General features: G+C 37.5%; 1 protein-coding gene and 1 non-coding gene across 4 annotated transcripts in view; both read right to left on the bottom strand.

Moving 5' to 3' along the window:
- LOC131219328 (protein LEO1 homolog) overlaps positions 1-20,533 on the bottom strand; it is a 68,859-nt gene that overhangs the window by 14,236 nt on the left and 34,090 nt on the right. For all 3 annotated transcript variants that reach the window (XM_058214407.1, XM_058214408.1, XM_058214409.1), the window contains exons 5-9: positions 15,930-16,106; positions 4,452-4,583; positions 3,979-4,158; positions 3,293-3,424; positions 57-170 (exon numbers count right to left, since the gene is read on the bottom strand). In XM_058214407.1, the coding sequence (XP_058070390.1) occupies positions 57-170; positions 3,293-3,424; positions 3,979-4,158; positions 4,452-4,583; positions 15,930-16,106 (735 nt within the window). The remainder of the gene's footprint in view (positions 1-56; positions 171-3,292; positions 3,425-3,978; positions 4,159-4,451; positions 4,584-15,929; positions 16,107-20,533) is intronic.
- LOC131219826 (small nucleolar RNA Z247) lies at positions 10,479-10,603 on the bottom strand. The gene has a single exon (XR_009158469.1). It is a non-coding gene; the product is annotated as a small nucleolar RNA Z247 (small nucleolar RNA).

Genomic DNA, 20,533 nt, shown 5'->3' with positions numbered 1-20,533 from the left:
AGCAAAACCAACCAAAAAGGAAAGCAGCATTCAAAATCGCTAAATTTTCAACCCACCCTCTTCGCATTGATTATTCGTTTCTCAGCCTGTGCTTCTAATTCCATATCTTCCTCGAAACGATGGCGAGCTGCTGAACGACGGGAGCTGTAATAATCCTCGGGTTCATCATCCTATGAAACAGAGAAGAAAGATTCACAATTTAAGACAAGGATTGCATTTCATTTCTAACTACCTTTCTTAAAAAGTCCAGTTCAAGTGAAGGTCGGAGAACTCAAGACTGAGACTTGGCCTCAACTTGGTTAACTGCAAAAAAATTTAATGAGGCAAGTCGGATTTTTTTTTCTCATATTCATAACAGTGAGCTTTGCTAACCGCACACACGTGCAATAAAGCTCATGTACACACCACAAACGTGCCAGCCTGGCACATAGTAGTGAGATCCAATGCATCCATCAGGTTGGTCTGACCTCATACATGTTCTGGTCTGTCAGCATGTGGACTCCAACATTGGGAACTGGAGGATCTTTCGTTAGAAAACTTTGGCCAAGTCTTTCAGAGCTGCACTTTTTTTTTTTGGCAAACTGTGGCCCGCTTGACCAGTAGATCAACCTGATTCTTGAACTAGGGCATGAATACAGTGGTGCCATTCTAACAGATAGATTGGATTTCTGACCTAGCATGCCATGCTGTCACATGTGTAGTACGAACATAAGCTTTATTGCACACACGCATAAGGCTGGCAATGGGACCTGGACCTAGCAAAATCAAAATTTTGAACAGGATCGGCCCAAAGACCCAACCAGACTAGTTGAAAATCCAGGTCTGGACCCAACCCAATGCCAGGCCTACACATGGGCATAGCAAAGCTCCATAACATTATGTGTGTGTGTGTGTGTGTGTGTGAAATATACCAGGTCATAAAATATACACATATATATTAGTAAATTCCATTAAAGAACAGAAAATTTTAGAAAGTAAAATTAGATAAAGAATTGTTCCATTCTCGTTTTCATTTAGTGTTAATCAGGAAAAAAAAAAACTGAAAGCAATGCCTTTCTTCTTCTTCTTTCATCTTTCCATTGTCCCTACTGACAGATACCTGAATCAATGGCAAAAAACCCAAAATCTAGATTTATCTTGGTTGAGAAACCTAAGTATATGGGGTTTTTTTCGATTAAACTAAACCAAACAGCATTTTAGAAACCCAACAAAACTTGTCATTGGCTTGTAGTTGTTGCCATAGTTCTCCTGAGATGCCGGTCATTGTTGTCATCCAAGTTGTTCCTATATTGTTGATCACTTCCAAGCTGTCTTGTCTTTAAATCTTTCATCAACAAAACTGGAACACATGAACAGAGACGATGGAAATATGCTCTTATGGTTGAAAGAGACGAACCTTGAGAATTACCTAAGTAGCCATTTGCAAAAAGAATTGGATACCAAAGACATACAAGCCCGCCAAATGACAACTCATTCAGTGGGCCTCCATGGCAAATATGGACTAAATTGAAATGCCCAAGTTTCTTCTATTCAAAGAAAGCCCCTTGTTCTCATTTCGCAAGAGGGGTGCCACTAGGCAACAAATCAGTTGCTGATCAGTTGTCAGGCTGGCCCAAATGTTTCAAGAACAAAAAGAACTATTGACATCAGATTGCAAGCCTAACCGAAACTATAGATAAATGAAAAAAAAAAAAAAAATGAAAGTACCTTTAGTAGTAAAATCATTGAGTAACCATTCAAAAATTTCAACCAGAGCGAGCTGGATATTTGTGATAAAATAAAAACAACGATTGGATGAATTTGTCTATGATGAGTCATGAGTCAACTCAGAATTTTACAACCTTGGGTCCAGCACGTCAATACAAGACAAGCCACTTGTAAGCCAACTTCTCAATGAACAAATTATACGAAGAGGTAACAGAAAACAATTAACATTCAACAACTCAGAGCCATGGAAACCAAGAAAGATCAAAATCCAAATGACTCCCAAAAAATCAATAGTATAAGGAAAAATAAAATAAAAGAAGCAAATTCAAAATGCTGACTAGCAAATGCCCGCACATCCACATACTCATACCCACAACACACCCTCCTACAACCTCTACCATGTTTGAATGGAATGGTATGCACGATTTACGAGCTACATTATAAGATGATGCACGAGAGAAACAATGAACTTTCTTTCTTTTTCTTCTTCTTGTTCTTCTTTTTTTTTTGTTCATCCCAGTGATCGAAACAGTGTGACACTCATTTCTCAAATCAATTCCATTGGTCTGACAGGCCACATAACATGATGCACGATCTCCTAATATCTCCGGTACCAGACAATCCTAGCCATTTAATCAATGGTCCACATTTAACAGGGATAGATCAAGGGTTTTAGGATCATCTGATGGGGGACGTCTTTTGGCATATCTATTATCCACAGTGGGCTCCACCATACAACTTGATCCCCAGAAGATGGGCCTAAGTTTGCTGGGATGAACAAAAGCTCAATCAAGCATTGAATATTTCTTCACTTTTTAAAGGGGAAAAAAAAAAAAAAAAAAAACTCATAAATCATTTACCCAGAAAAAACACAATGACAAAAAAATTTGTAGCCTGTATGTATAATTAAAAACGTAAAATTACAATAAAAAACTCTACATGTAATTTTAGACTTCTATTTTTGGCTTATTATTACTAAAAAATGGAAGGCAAGAAAGAAGAAATGGGTTTAAAATCAGTATCAACTGGCAGGGTTCAAATATTACATATGTGGATATCTTGAAATCATCGCTAAGAAAATAGCAATACAACACATTTCTTCAAAATCAGCAAAATGAGCTCTAGCGGTGCTTTGTCCCATTGTTATCTATCCATTTTGTGTAGTTTAATTAATTAATTAATTAATTAATTAATTATATATATATAGAGAGAGAGAGAGAGAGAGAGAGAGAATGCTAATGTTATGTATAGAAGGCTAAAGTTACTTAAGCCTACTGTTTTTTGCCCATCATTACTATTAACCAAAAAAAAAAAAAAAAATGCAAGGCAAGAATAAGAAATGGATTTAAAATCAATTTCAAATATGATGTGGATAGCTCGAAATCATCAGCCAAAAAAAAAAAAAACCAGAAATAATATTTTTTTTTTGAAAGATAAAGATAGCAATAATATTATAATACTCATATCAATAGAAGAGGAAAGAGTTCTACTAGTGTTTTTGTGCCCACTGTGATCTATGCATGTACTGTTAATGAATGTGAAAACAGTGAAATAAAAAGGAAAAAATAAAATAAACCAAGTTGACCTCTTCTAGTGCTTCCTCCAAGAACCCAGGAGAAAGTTGGCGTCCTCTCTCCACCGTTTGAGGGTATTTCCGGCTCACTTTCTCCCTCTTCCGTTGAAGAAGTTCATTAGCTCTAATTGATTGACCTTCGGCCTGCAAAAGAACATTTTTGCATCTTGACACCATCAGGTTTTGAAGCCAAGGAAAGCACTTTCACAAGCACATTCCTGAAATGCATAGGCTTCTATTTCAGATAGATATGAATTACACAACATTTCATACAGATCACGCATACACAAAATAAAATAAAATAAATAATAATCAATCAACATATCTTACAAAGAAAAGCTAGGGGGCATTTGGTGATGATCAAGTACAGTTCAGATCCCAACTTGCAGATTTGTGAAGAGTGTTTTATATAAAGCAATGAAAAGACTAGTCATTTTTACAGCGCAAGTTTTTGGTGATTGTTGGGAGTGTTTTGAGGTTCAAAAGTTTTGCACAGTAAGTTTAAAGGGTACTGTTTCAACGTGTGAAGGCAAATCCCATCTTTGAGGGCAAAGGACACCTTCCTACATAATTGACCAAATAAAAGTTTTTTCAAAATTTTGCTATGGGTTTTGATCAAGAGAATGTCAAAGGAAATGGAATCTTCACTAGGGTTAGCTGACTGTGAATATGAACAGCTAATTGCACACTTTAGTTACCTTTTCTTTCTCTTCCTTCTCCCTTTCTGGATCAATGTTAGTTACACAGTTCTTCACCTTGTAGACCTTTTTATGTCGTGAATCAACAAGAGCAGTCAATAGACGATGAGATTTTGACGATAAGGACGATGGCATAAACCTCATTTTCCGTAAAATCCTCCCTTGTGATTGCAGGATTCCCTGCATTAGCAATCAAAACAGGAAAATCTGCAATTAGTTACTGGAAAACAAATACATGAACTTAGCACAACTGTGTCCAATTGGCCAGGCTTCCTCCCAAAGTGAGTGCAGAGGGGGCTGAGCTTATTCCCAAGCAGAACCAAATCGCAACCGAGTTCTGATTCACTTTTGAAGAACTCATTAAAAAGAAAGAAAGAAGAAGTCGTGCATACTACAACACCAATTGCAGATGCAATTAGGCAATGATATGCTCAAAATTTTGTGCATACATGTCAAAAGTTGTGAAGGCCCACCTTTCCATGTCGAAGGAAAAGGTGTGATTGATCGTGGTGCGCTTCTTGCACACTTATGTCAAGAACTTCATTACCAATTAGCAATTGCAAACTGCCATCTGACCACCTCACAAACCGCGCATTGCTTTCATACTGCAAAACCAAACTTCATCAACCTACAGAAAGTGTGCGGCAGTTATGCTAAAATGCAAGAGTGTCACAAACAGTTAAGAGTACCCATCTCAGAACATATGAATAAATACATGTAATCATACTTAAATAAGGAAAAAAAAAACATTTCAATAATATTTGTTTCAGCAACCATTCTTCTTTACAACCAGACTTCAAAGTCAATGCCCCAGAATTAAAGTTGAATACAATGACAACATGATGAGACAGAAAAATCTAAAAGATTAATCTGGGCATGCATCATGGATGGACTACTACTGATTTTAAATGCAAAATGAACTTGTGAAGGATGTAGATAGAGATTTACAAATTGAATTGCATCAGCAAGAAAAAATAGCAAAAATAAAATTGTCACTAGTAAGACTACCCCATAAAAGCAAATACAAGAATTTGAAGTCCTTGTCTTTTTTTCTTTTTGCTTTTTTCTTCCTCTTTTTTGAAAGATAAAAGGGAATATTATTAAGAGCTTGCAACCCTGAATAAGCAAAAAGCAAAATACATTCTCTTCCAAACTGGAAATACAAGAAACCCATTCAGCTACAAGAGATTTCGCCCTCTGAATAACCACTCACAATATACAAAAACAAAAGTAGCCAACTTCCAAATTATGCAACATATGGGGATCAGGGATACATCATATGTAAATATAAGATTTTTCTTTTTATGGATAAAAACGCTTAATTAAAATAGGAAAAGAGTCTCCAATTTAAATTTTAGATACCTTCCTTTGCTAGAGATCCACTATCTCAATATTCTCCACCCTCATAGGTGAGCAAAATGTATAACCATAAGCACTATAGAATATCTCCTAACAACATAAAGCAATCTCCAAAATTCAGAGTGCGTCTTGGGTGCCCAAAGAATCACATTCTATGAGACTCCCACCAATATCAAATTTCTGGAAAAAAGAAGGGAAGACCCCAATCCCTTACCTTATAGCTTTTGTGACCACCTTGGTAAAGCCCTACCAAACAAAGACTTCACAGACCGCTGCCTAAGAAAGAACTGTACACCTAGCCTTCTGGAAAATCTTGGCATGCGATTCAGATTTAATGCTACCCAATCATCATTCTTCATTTATACACTAATAGCAATAGAAAAACCACTTTGATTTTTATAGGACATTGATAAGGAGAAAGTTTTTCTTTAATTCCCTAAGAGAATAGACATGGTTTGTCGCACATCCTCAACTAGGATGCTTTGAATAATCACCACATTAACGTGCACCACCTTGCAGAACTAAGCAGTTCCAGCCATTATTATTCCATCCTTGGCACAAGGCAAAATCCAACAGGGCAATCTTCAAATATTTCTGATCCCATGCTTCGCACGTCACAACCCCAAACTTTTGAGTCACAGCATAATACCATCTAATCCCAATTAGTATCATCACTGAAATGATTAGGAGATAGTGGCTTCAAATTTCAAATTGTTCAATAGGACCTTCATATCATTTGAAGAATAAAAACCAAAACTAATGCTAGATCCTATCTTACCATTACTCCAAATCACAAGATCTCAATGAAGCTTGATTTTGATGGTGATGGTAGCGAGGGCAAGCATGCTCTCAGTCTGAAAAGGTGATTAGATCTCCAAGATGGTTATTAGCTGTATGGTTCTGGCTAGTATTGGATCGTTAAGGGCATCATGTTCTTCCATAGATGAGCATAGGCTTTTAGACACCAGGATAGTTGGACAAGGGCCACTGGCAAGAAATAGACTTAGTTGCTAAAATTAAACAACATCCAATTGCTTCGACAAGAGTTGGTGGGCACTACATCTATTTGGGTAAGGAACATATTTATACTCTCATATGAAGATAAGAAAGAGAGATGTACTTTGCCCTATACCTGACAGAGATTGAATTGTTTGGAATTCTGGCTTCCTGACCAGATCCGAGAGGTATATTGCATATATATACACTTACGATATTGTAGGTTACAAGAGATTTGAATTTACAAACAAAGAGGGAAATAACAACATAATAACAACCCTAACAAACATTTGATTTGAAATTTAAAATACAAAACCCTAACAAACATTTGATTTGAAATTTAAAATACAAAAGAGAGGTTTGTCAAGGTTGTTGGAGAAGATCAAGGGATTTGACTGTCTTTGTCAGTGATCTCAGTCAAAGTTACAGATGTTTTCTGCTTAACATCCCCCCGCAAGCTTAAGGGGGGGAGACACACCCGCAGCTTGTCTCTAAGAAGACAAAACCAAGCTAAACTTAACCCCGTAGTGAACACATCAGCAAGTGGTCTTGTGTGGAAAGAAACTTAAGGGAAATGTCCTTGTTAGCAACCTTCTCCCGAATGAAATAAAAATCCACCTCAATGTGCTTAGTTCTGGCGTGAAAAACAGGATTGGAAGCCAAGGCTAAAGCACCAATGTTATCACACCAGAGAATAAGAGGAGCAGCAAGTGGAATGCAAAGAGCCTGCAGGAGCATCCGTATTCAATACAACTCAGCAATGGCAAAGGCAAGAGCTCGGTACTCAGCTTCAGTACTGGACCGAGCCACCATAGGTTGTTTCTTAGCTAACCAAGACACCAAGCATGAGCCTAGGAAAATACCATAGCCTGTAGTCGATCGACGATCATCAGGATTCCTTGCCCAGTCAGAATGGCAAAAGGCCTGAAGAGACAGAGGACCTTTTGTGTACCATAAGCCATGATGAATAGTCCCCTTAAGATATCTTAGTACTCTTTTGGCTGCAGACCAATGAGAGGAAGTGGGACAGTGCATAAATTGGCAGAGTTGGTTGATAGAGAATGAGATGTCTAGACGGGTGAGGGTGCAGTATTGCAATGCCCCAACCGTTTGCCTATATTCTGTCACTTGATCAGCAGTAAGTGGCTCACCACTAATAAGGGACAACCGAAGTCCTGATGAACATGGTGAGGGAAAAGGTTTAGCTCCTGCCATTTTAGTGCGATGGAGAAGATCATTAATATATTTAGTCTGCCTCAAGTGTAAACCAAAAGAGTCCCTGTGAGCTTGAATGCCAAGAAAGAAATGCAAGTCACCAAGGTTCTTCATCTTAAACCGAAGCTCGAGCTGACTGATGAGGGAAGAAATCATGGTCTGATGTGTCCCGGTCACTAAGATGTCATCAACATAAATGAGAAAGAACAAATGAACATCATCGTTGTGATAAACAAACAAAGAGGAATCCACAGTGGATGAGGTAAAACCAAACTCCAAGAGTGACTGAGACAGCTTCATAAACTAGGCCCGAGGAGCCTGTTTCAGGCTATAAAGCGATTTCTTAAGTCTGCAAACATAATCAAGAAATTCTGAGTTAACAAAACCTCTAGGCTGCTCCATATATACTTCCTCCTATAACACTCCATGTAAGAAAGCATTAGAAACATCCAGCTAAGTGATAGTCCAGTCAAATTGAATGGCAAGAGTAAGAACAATCCGAATAGTTGCAGGCTTGATGACTGGACTAAAAGTCTCAGTATAGTCTATGCCACTTTCTTGTTGATAGCCAACAGCTACCAGCCTTGCCTTAAATCAATCAACCTCACCCTGTTGAGGTTTGTTTCTCCTTGTAAACCCACTTGTTATCAATAACAGTATGGTCAACAGGTCTAGGACAGAGAAACCAGGTTTTATTGGCCATCAAAGCATCATACTCCTCTTGCATGGCATGACACCAAGCCGGATCAAGACATGCTTGTTTGTAAAAACTAGGTTCAAGAGGTACCATAGTACTGGTTAGAGCAATAGGTGGGTGTTTAGTGGAGTGGAAGGAGGTGAAATTAGGGAACTCACGGGTTCTAAGGGTGCTTGTTTGGGATCTAGTGGTCATAGGATGCAATTTTGGAGGTTGAGTGTTTATAGGAGGTGAGGAAGGTATGCTAGGTGCAGGGGTAGCTGAAATGGACAAAGGAATAGATTGAGATGGAGGGTCAGAAGTGGATATATTGGTAGGAGGAGAATCTGATTCGGTAGAGGAAGATGTTTCACTGACTGCAGGAGAAGGATTAGGATGAGAAAATATAGGAGGAGAATGAGATAAATCAAAATTTGAAATAAAAGGAATGGGAGGAGATGTACCTATCGAGGAAGACATTTTGTTACAGGTAGAGATGGATTGCACTTCTTCAGCTGCAAGAAACTTAGATTCATTAAACACAACATGCCGAGACACATATACCCTGTGAGAAGAAGGATCAAGACACCTGTACCATTTTTTATTGGAGCTGTAACCTAGGAAAATACACCTCTTAGTTCTAAACATCAGTTTGTTAGAGGAGTAAGGCCGTAGGAGAGGATAACATGCACAGCCAAAACATCGCAAGGCTGAATAATCAGGATCTGTACCAAACAGCTTAGAATAAGGAGTTTGATTATCAAGAATAGTTGTAGGTAGCCGATTAATGAGAAAAATGGCTGTAAGAAAAGCATCAACCCAATAAGTAGTAGATAAGTGAGATTGAGCCAACAAAGATAACCCCATTTCTATGACGTGTCTATGTTTTCTCTCGGCCACTCCATTCTATTGAGGTGTGTGTGGACAGGTGACTCTATGATGGATCCCATTGTTTTGAAGGAACAATTGAAAGTTTTTGGACATGTTTTCCCCACCTCCATCAGTTTGAAGTTGCTTAATTTTACAGGACAATTGATTCTCAATTAGGAGTTTAAATTTACCAAAGCAAACATACACATCTGATTTGTTATGAATAGGATAAAGCCAAGAATAACGAGAAAAATCATCAATAAATATAACATAATAACGACAACCACCAAGAGATTTGGTGGAACAGGACCACACATCAGAAAGAATAAGCTCAAAAGGAGAGCTAGAAGTTCACATAGAATTAGAGAAAGGAAGTTGTTTACTTTTGCCAAATTGGCAAGGTTCACAAGCATCAAAATTATTTAAAGAACCAAAGAAAGTAAGAGAGTGTTTGTTCAACAAAAACGATACAACTGAATTGGAAGCATGCCCTACTCTAGAATGCCAAACTGAAACAGGTGCTTAAACTCATGCAATGGCTGTCATAGCAAGCAGCTTATTGAGATCTAAATTCTGCAACTTGAGAGGATAGAGTCCACCACTACTCCTACCTTCCAGCAATGTTAGCCCCGTGTGATTGTCCTTAACAAAATAGTGAGTTCCAGTGAGTATAAAGAAGCAATGGTTATCTAGACAGAATTGATTGATGGAAAGTAAATTTGCACAAGCTTGAGGACAATGAAGAACATGATTTAGTTTAAGTTTAAAGGTAGGAGTGTGAAAAATGGTAGAACCAGTGTTATGGATACTCAAACCTTATTCATTACCAACAACAACATTCTCTTGACCAATGTAAGATTGATGGAGTGTCATCTGCTCAAGATTGGTCGTGATGTGTTGATTAGCTCCACTGTCAGCAAACCAGGTCTCTTCACCTTGTTGTGTGGCATTAGAGTGTGCAACCGTTGCAGCCAGTGGAGCTACAGGATGTCGGCCTTGGTAAGCATAGTCCATGCGGTGGAAGCAGTCAAGAGCTCTATGATTAGACTTGCCACAGATCTGACAGGGTGATCTGGGGGTGCTGAATGGCTACTGCTGTTGCTGATTGGGTTTTGGAAACTGATAAGGCTGCTGGTTGGACTGTTTAGGAGGAGCTGGAGAGTGGTAAGGTGTTTGCAATGAGGGCTGGTTTGATTTTCCAAGATATTTGGGCTTGCGGTTAGTGAAGTTTTGGTGCTAGGAATTTTGGTAGGAGCATGGAGGAAAGTTGTTCTGCTGAGAATTTTGATGCTAAGGTTTTCGAGCAAAGAAGGAAGAGTTATTGGTGTCAGGTGAAATGGTTTTGAGTTGGTGCTCAAGTAAGAGTTCATTGGATAGTAGTTCAGCTTGAAAATCTTCAAAAGAGATAGTTCTATCTCGGGAAGCAATAGAAAGAGATGTGATAAAAGGAAGGAAAGAAGGATTCAAACCAGAGACAATATAATTAATCAGATCATCATCATCAATGTGTTTCCCAGCTACACCAAGTTCTACCACAATCTCCTTTGCATTATCTAGATTGTTGGAGCAGTTTCTAGAGCCTTGAGATAGGGACTAAAGTCTTCTCTTCAAATGGCCAATCCGAGATTTGGACTAAGAGGCAAACTTGTTGGATAAAGTAGTTCAAGCAGCCTTTGCAGAAGTGATGCCATAAACCGAGGGTGTCACCTTATGAGAAAGAGTGGCATTAATCCAACCAAGAACAAACTGATCCTTTTTGTGCCATAAAAGAAAAGCTGGATTAAGATTAGAGGTCTGTCTTCCCTGATTGTCTGAGAGGAACTTATCTGGGCACGGTTCTGAACCATCTACAATGCCCATCAAATCATTACTTTTGAGTACAGGAACAATTTGTGATAACCACATGAGATAATTCTCCACATCAAGCTTAGCCGAAACAAGTTGACTAAGGTTAGGAGCAACAAAAGCAATAGCATGAGAATTTGAAGAAGAGGAAGCCATAAGGATAGGATAGGAGAAAATATATGGATCAGACGTGAGTCAAGGGCTCTAATACCATGACAGAGATTGAATTGTTTGGAATTCTGGCTTCCTGACCAGATCCGAGAGGTATATTGCATATATATACACTTAGGATATTGTAGGTTACAAGAGATTTGAATTTACAAACAAAAAGGGAAATAACAACATAATAACAACCCTAACAAACATTTGATTTGAACAAAACCCTAACAAACATTTGATTTGAAATTTAAAATACAAAAGAGAGGTTTGTTAAGGTTGTTGGAGAAGATCAAGGGATTTGACTGTCCTTATCAATGATCTCAGTCAAAGTTACGGATGTTTTCTGCTTAACAATCCCTAGGATACTTTCATAGTCCTCATTAGAAGCATCGAACACAGGTGTATCTTTTATATGCATTTCCACTGGAGGCATAGGACAGATCTGCATCATTTGTGTCACTTTTTGTTGTATAAGCATTTGATTGAGGATGACTCAATGTAACTTAGAAATCCATCATGAGTCAACCCTGCATGAAATGCAGTGTTTCTTCAGCCAAATGTCAAGATTTCTCTCACCCAAGGATTAACACTTTAATGGTGAAAGATAGGACTTCTGAGAGGTGGGGAGTCAATTTTTGCTTTATCAAATTTTGATTGAGTCAAACTTCCCTGAGAAGTGGTTTGTCTTCAAGAAGATCTCAAGACATCTATCACCCAGGGATTACCACATCAATGGTGTAAGATTAGATTTTGAGATGTGGGATCTTTAGACCCTAAATCCATCAAAAAATGGGAGAGCAAGCAGATATGGATCCAGCTTGAGGATGAGACAAGTGGAGAAGATGCTTCATGGTGGAACACTTTTCTCATGGGCCCCTCAAGAGAATCTTCCAACGGTCAGATGTGGAGTGGATCCACCGATACCCGGCCCACCTAATCTTTTTTCTAATTTTAGATTAGCACAAGCCCAGCAGAACTGATCATGTGCTTCAATTTTTAAGCCCAAGCCTTCCTCTTTTCTTTTTTAAATGTTAACTAAATATTTTATTTCCCAAAAATGAAAGCAACAACAGCAACAACAAAAAACAATGAGATGATGAAGGATCATTCCAATACAAAGACCCTCCGAAAAACAAAGAGGGATTAGCCCAACTAGACAGAATACCCCCAGCCACGAGAGACTCCCAAGACGAATATCCCACGTGATTACTTTCTCCCTTAAATCTAGGACTAAGCAAAGCTCCACTCAAAAGTCACAAGATGTCTCTCTCATTGACAATTCTAGGGTTCCTCACTTTCCAAAGGCCCATAATATTGCAAAGGGAAAGATTTCCCATAAGATATCCCCTTTTAGGAGGGAAGGGGCCTTTGTCCCATCCCACAAGCACAGCAAAAATGGATATTTTTAGAACCCAAGGGACACCAAAGAGATTTAAGAAGTGATGCCAAATTTTCCTTGTGATCAATGTCCCAAATATCAGCAGTGTTATTAATATCATTGATATTGTCAGTATCCCTAGGTCGGTGATACCACAACTGCTGGAAGTTCAAAATTTTCCAAATATCACCGATACTTTCAATAACATCAGAATATTTGGCGAAATTATCACTATCACCATTATTTTGATAAGAATCCCTTATAAAAATTCCTTGGTATCGGCAATACTATTGATAATATCCCCAGACGAGCGACAATATCCCCGATAATAGGGAAACGTCCATAAATAGGCTCAAATTGACAAAAACTAGGGAAATTTCCAAAAACCCAAAAAAAAAAATCTCTATTTTTGGGGTTTTCTAAAATTTTGTTCCTTAGCCGATTTCAATCACTCTTGGTTTTTATTGAATCACAGTTTAGATGTGGGAAGAAATATCAACTCGATATGAAGTCGAGCAAAAATTCAAAAGTGACAAAAAATTCATAAGAACCTTTTTTCAAATGTTAACATGGATTGCAATGGAAATCCATATCTATGCATGATTCTCATGCATTGACATGTATTTGTGGCGAAAAATTAACATTTAAGTGAGAAATGGGAGAAATCCTAATTTTCCCATTTTTATATTGGAGAACGTGTTTTTCATTGTTAATTAAAGTGGAAAATTTAAATATCAATGAGTGTTAGCCAATCTATTGATTGGCTACAAATTTGTATACATTTATTTTATACTGATTTTTCCGATACACATGATTAGGGCCCTATAAAATGAAAACTTTATATATATATATATATATATATATATATGCCTTTTAACATATCTTAAATTTCACTAAAAAAATCCACCATTTTCCCAACTTTCCCCAAATGTTTCCCTCAGATAACGTTGCTTTTCCAAGTGCGGATGATATTGATACATGTTTCTGTATCCCTAGCCATCAATACATGTAACGATACCGATACTCATGAACAATGCTTGCAACGTCGCAATCTAAGAGGTGGTTACTAGATTAAGCCTAATCCATTAAAATTTAACAAAGCCTGGCCCGGGCCGTCATTTAACTAGTATCATCAGCGTTGTCATAACCACTATGACAAATATCACTGAGATATTGAAAATCTTGCAATATTCTCATAGAGAAATTATAAAACGATATCGTCACAATATTTTAAAGATCCCAATAGTGATAAATTTCTCATGATTTTATCTCATTTTTTAACGTGAAAACATTTAGAAGTTAAAATAAAATGGCATTGTCGCGATGTTTTAAAAATCTCAACAGTCATAAATTTCTCACAATTTTATCACATTCTTTAACGTAAAAACATTTAGAAGTTAAAATAATTAATTTTATAACTATGTACTTATATTTCTAAATTTATTTATTAATTTACCTAAAATGGGCTAAATAGCCGACCCCAATTAATCGGGATTAGTCTTAGATGATGATGATGATGATGATTTACCTACAATATTTTTAAAATTTTGCTTTCAGCAAGATTTTCACAATAATATCTTTTGAAGGATATTTTCACAAGAATATCATGAGAAAAAGGTCAAATTATGAAAGTTTTGCGGGAAATTCCAAAGCCAAGAATGACATTTATCACTAAGGTCATTGCCTTATCCCAACTATATAATGATATTCCAACTAATAAAAGCATACTTTTATTGAAAGAATAAACAAATTCACATCCTCTCAGTTTTTAACTTTTAATTCACAATATGATACCTACAGTTTGGATGGTCTGGATTGGCATGCATGTCTAACACGTATAAATGGATGAATTACCAGTCTAGTGCATTATGACAAATGCATATGGTAGTCCCCAACGCATACTTTCAATGCATTTGGCAAAAAATTGCCCCTTTTTTGGGGATCTTCCAGTTAATAAAACCTCTTTCGTAACACTAGCATCCAGAACTTTCACCCAAAAAAAAAAAAAAAACACGAAACAAAACAAAACAAAACAAAGCCCAATGTGCTACTCAGCTCATTGACAGCCTACCTTTATGGCTGTAACCTACCAATATTTTTTGAAAGAATTAAATCTATATGTATTATGCATGTATGCATGCATCAATGTACAGGGAAAGGATCTTATACAACTACCCATATCCTATGCAATACTATTGCTTTGGACATGTGGTACCATCAAATATTATTCTGGACCACTCATTTCTTCATGCCAAAAGTCGAAAGGTGATGATGCATGGATCACACCAATTAAATGATCCTAACGATCTGATCAGTAGTGTTAAGAATGGGACAGGATTGAGCAGAGAAAATCAGAGCAATCATCAACTTGAAGGATCTATTCACCAGGACCTGCCTTGGATTGTGTATGATTTGAAGGAAACACTATCAGATGATGTAACCCATTCAATCCATGTATTTTAAAATTTGACCAAAAAAAAAAAAAAAAAGGTCAACATTCAAACGGCAGGATCATTTGATCGAGTATATTATGCATGAGGGACACGGAGTCGGTGGACCACTTTTTCTTCATTGCCCTTTCACAAGGAAAATATGCGAAGCCTTCCTTTCGACTCTGAATTTCAGCTAGGTCATGTTGGGCTCCATCTCCTCCTTTTTGGCTTCATGGCATAAAGGTGGAATCTGAAAAGATGGAAAGGTGGTGTGGCGTTTGATGGTAATGGCTTCCCTTTGGGCCATTTGGGGAAAGAGAAATAGGTGTTGCCTTGAGAACAAATCGGAACTGGGAGGTCGGGTTTTTCACGAGTTGGTGTCTTGAGTGATTGAGTGGGCTTCTGGGTTTAAGGATATGGACGCTTGTGTCCTAATTTCCCTTTTGGGTTTCTAATTTTTCTTTTTGCTTTTGTATTCTTTCCTGCCCTTTTTAGTGCGGTTTTTTAATAAATTCATCATCTTTCGAAAAAAATAATCTGAATCTCTGATCAGTGTGATTTTGCATTGTGGCCTGATAATAGTGGGCTGGGGTGAATGGACAGTCCACATTCCAGACTGAAGCGTGCAGTCCCATGTGTCCAAAGCAAACAGTTGTATTATAAGCCTACAATACAATTAATTTCATAAGATGATTTCCAAAAGTAAAAATCTAGTCAATAAAATCAACAAAGTAAAATCTTTAGTCGTTAGCTGTATTTCGATTTCAATAGCTACAACCCAAAACCAAGCTGTTGAATTCAAAACAGGATGACCAAGCACAGCAGCAATGACCCATCAAAAAATCATGCATTAAAAAAATATAAAAATATAAAAATAAAGAAAGAAAGAAAGAAAGAAGAAAATACAGAAAACAAAAATGTGACAAGTTGAAGAAAATGAAATCAAAAATGTCAAAGAGAAAAAGGAGACGAAGAAACAGAAGCAATTAGTTTGAATGTAAGATTAAAGCTCTTCACGTACAGACATCATGCCATCACGATTCCGAACACGCCTCCAACGCACAATGTTGTCTTCCAACCGTATACGCTTCTTAGTTCCAGATTCATCCGTCACAAAAACATCTTCTTCAACATATGTCTTCGGATCAAAAGGTTTTGGTTCAATGCCCATGATGTTAGAAACTTTGATCATATTCATCTGCAAGATGGGAAAACCATCAGGAAATAAAACTGTAACTAGTAAAAACCCTACTATTTTTACGAGCACTAGCAGTTATCAAAGTACAAATGCAGCTAATGAAACGAAGAATGCTAGAATAGAGGTCCGGTAAGAAGATAAGCACTTCAAAAGTCTATGACTCAAAAGAGCATATTGAGTTAATAATGCAAACCCCAAAAGGGGAAGCAAATAAATCAAAGAAAAGAAGCAAGAGATTGTGGGAAAGGTTTTGGTTCAATGTCCATGATGTTAGAAACTTTGATCATATTCATCTGCAAGATGGGAAAACCATCAGGAAATAAAACTGTAACTAGTAAAAACCCTACTATTTTTACGAGCACTAGCAGTTATCAAAGTACAAATGCAGCTAATGAAACGAAGAATGCTAGAATAGAGGTCCGGTAAGAAGATAAGCACTTCAAAAGTCTATGACTCAAAAGAGCATATTGAGTTAATAATGCAAACCCCAAAAGGGGAAGCAAATAAATCAAAGAAAAGAAGCAAGAGATTGTGGGAAAGGTTTTGGTTCAATGTCCATGATGTTAGAAACTTTGATCATATTCATCTGCAAGATGGGAAAACCATCAGGAACTAAAACTGTAACTAGTAAAAACCCTATCATTTTTAGGGGCACTAGCAGTTATCAAAGTATAAATGCAGCTAATGAAACAAAGAATGTTAGAAAAGCACTTCAAAGGTCTATGACTCAAAAGAGCATATTGAGACAATATTGCAAAACCCCGAAAGGGGAAGCAAATAAATCAAAGAAAAGAACAAAGAGATTGTGGGAAAGGTTTTGGTTCAATGCCCATGATGTTGGAAACTTTGATCATATTCATCTGCAAGATGGGAAAACCATCGGAAACTAAAACTGTAACTAGTAAAAACCCCATTATTTTTAGGGGCAGTAGCAGTTATCAAAGTATAAATGCAGATAATGAAACAAAGAATGCTAGAATAGAGGTCCGGTAAGAAGATAAGCACTTCAAAGGTCTATGACTCAAAAGAGCATATTGAGATAATAATGCAAACCCCAAAAGGGAAAGCAAATAAATCAAAGAAAAGAAGAAAGAGATTGTGGGAAAGGACCCAACAATCCCCTAGCTAAATGTAATGTTTAAAATATCGTTATCGCGTAATGTATCGCACTCTTGGGATACGCATCGCACCCAAACTATCGCAACCTCAGTTACGCATGGGATATATCGGTTGTATCACGTAATGTATCGGTGTTGTTGGGAAGCATGGGAACATTGGGAAATTGGTCGAATTTTCATGGAAGCTTCAAGGATTGTTGAAAAAAACATCAATACACACTTAGAAATCAAAACATTACAACAACAAAAAAGTGCACAAAATAGGGGTTTCCTTTGTATGGGGTCTCCTAATACATGCATTGTCCAACTGAACTTATGCAAGTATATTTAAAGTCTATTCATATAATTTATCAACGTAAGAAGATATGTATGGAAACACAAGCAATACATTCAAAAGCAAGACAAGAATCACTAGATTGGGTGACATACACATTTGATTTTGTGTTTGGATGCAAAAATTGCAATTAATTTGCGAGAAATTGAGAAATTTCAATTTTTCCCAATTTTCCGCAACTTACCCCATCTCCCCCAAATCTTGAAATCGAAGCTCCAAATCCATGATTTTTCATGGAAAACATGAAGAATCATAGATTTGTAACCATTTGACACTGATTTAACGTGATTTATAGCAAAAAAATGAATCAAAAATAGAAAATGCTCACCGGATTGAATAGGTGGGATATATCGGCACTACCTGTGCATTTCGTATCACACAGGTGGTATACAAGATATATCATAGGATATGTCGGCCAATATCATCGATATTTAAAACACTGACCGAATGCTAGAGACCGCGAATGCAAGATTGTGAGCAAGCTCAACAGTCCTCTAGTCTTTAGACTAGGTATTCCCCCCAGAGAAAACAAGAAAATTTTCATAAAAGAGAATATCATTCAACATCTTATCCATACGCATAGGCCTTATTTATAATCAATCCTTACAATTTGCAATAAAAACTATCAAATCTAAAAATAGAATTCCTAGCTAGCAAAGATCTGACAAATAGGAAACTACCTAAATAAGAAACCACTTAAATAAGAAAGTACTTAAATAAAAAGAATCTAAGATTACTTCTTGCCTAATATAAATATATCGAAGGAAATTGCCTAATGTGGAGATTTAAAAGAAATGGAAAGTAAAAATATTTCCTAATGTAGAGATTTGAAGAAAAACGAAAGTAGGGATGCGCTAGAAAAGGAAAGTGGGCATCTTCTTGTGCACACATGCAGAGTGTGCACACGTGGGATGTGGGGCAATTGCATCAAATGATTCAATGATATGCGACAAAGACTGGAAACAGCACCAGTAAGGAGGGGTGGTTTAGGGTTAAAGGGTTTGAACGTAAAATGAGAGAAAGACCTTAAATGAACTTGGATTGAGGTGGTGAGCAGGGATATGAAGGGTTGTTCCTTTAATGAGTTGGGCCTTAGGATTGATTGGCGAAACAGGATTCATAGATCTAACTGAAAGTAGTTGATCGGGGGTGGCAATGGGCAGGGCAGGCAGCCCTATAGGACATCAATCAGCAACTTAATCTAAATAATCAAAATTCACAAACTACACTAAATCATCAAATAGATCAAGAAACAAGCATGTAACTATGAGAAGTTCAAGCCATATATATCAAACTACGAAATGCATGACCATTAAATACTAAAATATGGGATCTTATGGATGTAAGAACATCCAAGAGCATAGGAATTAGTTTAATTTCAAAAAGGAAAAGCTAATGCTACCTAGGGTTTGCTCAATTAGGGTTTAGGCCAACCTAGGGTTCATGGGATTTAGGGAAAAGTGAAATTAAGGCTTAGGTTGGTTAACTGGTAAAGGGATTTGAGGCTTCAGGTCTTAATAGAAGGAAATTGGAGATTTGGATGGTTGGAAGTTTGGAATTTATGGCCAATTAGGGAAATTGGGAATCTAGGGTTTAGGTGATTTGGGGAAACTTGGATATTTGGGATCTAGGATTTAAGCTAGGATTAAGGTATGTGATTCAAGGGGGTTTTGATGTGGAAGTAAGTAGGAATCAAAGGGACAAAGAGTCATACGGCCAGCTATAGGGGTTCACACATGTGGTCGTACAGTCATACATGTGGGTTATTTTGGCTAGGGTTTGGGTTTTAAGGGTTGGGTTTATACGGGTGGGATGTAAAGAGGAAGAAAGGAAGGGATTTTGATAGGTTTTGGGAAGAGGGGAAGAAGGAAATATGAAAACTTGAAAGATATACCCCCTTGACAAAGAAAAAAGAAGAATACGAAAGATAAGTGGAAGCCTCGCACCTCCGTCAAATGGGAATGGCCTCTCACCAATCCTAATCTCCAAATCACATGGAGAAAGAAGAGAAAGTTTGAAGTTTTTGAGAAGCAATAACATGGAGCAACCCGCGTGCATCTACCCAGTGTGGTGTCTTCAAAGATGCACAAACCATGCACATGAGATCTTCTACGATGTCTAGGGATGTGATCTGGAACCCACAGGCCCCATGTAACGCTCTTATAGCCACAAAGAAGGCTACATTGCTATCCTCCTCATCTAGTACACTTCGGTCAAACGTCCTCATCAATAGAGCCTGGACCTTGGCCCTAAACTCTGCTTGAGGGCCGGGATTGATTCTAAAATCCAGGCCCTAAAGCATTATTTTACTTAGGATGGATCTTTCAGTGTAAGCCTTAAGCCATGGGTATTCTTAGGCAGGCCAATTGGATCGAGGACTTAATTAATGATATATGTTCCATCTATTTCCCGTCAGCATAAATATACATACCATTCAAGCAGGAGTCACCCACCATGAAGATCACTTCGCACAAAAATCAGGCCGGCTTGTGCATCAGCGCTAGCCCTGGCCCGGCCCAGTCCTATAGTGCCAAAGCTAGGCTAGAGCCAACCTTAGCCTGGCCTACCCAGCCCACTGCCACTGTTATGACAATTATGATGTTAAAGGTGTAAGACTCTATCACATAATAAGCAACAGGTAGATGGATGCACAAAGTTCAAGACCATAATAACACCAATATCCTCCATGATATGCATAAGTCAAAAACATGACAAACTTCACATATGCATGCATATGCATGATTTCCAACTTCAAGTATCACAAAAGAAAAGGATATCAAGTGCCAACTTGACAAGCCCAAAAATTAAATAGGGCAAGGCTTGGTAAGTCTTTTGATGGGGGGAAACAAAAAATTGAAAATTGAAAATTGAAAAAAGAAGAATAGAACTTTTATAAAGAAAACATAGAACTAAAAAGATGGAAAGGAAAAAGTAATTCTGAAATTTGTAAGCTTTATGTGCAAAAGAACAGATGT

The sequence above is a fragment of the Magnolia sinica genome, chromosome 11, assembly GCF_029962835.1.
Source record: "Magnolia sinica isolate HGM2019 chromosome 11, MsV1, whole genome shotgun sequence".
NCBI lineage: Eukaryota > Viridiplantae > Streptophyta > Magnoliopsida > Magnoliales > Magnoliaceae > Magnolia > Magnolia sinica.
The sequence above is the reverse complement of the archived record's forward strand: the minus strand, read 5'-3'. Positions and strand labels throughout refer to the sequence as shown.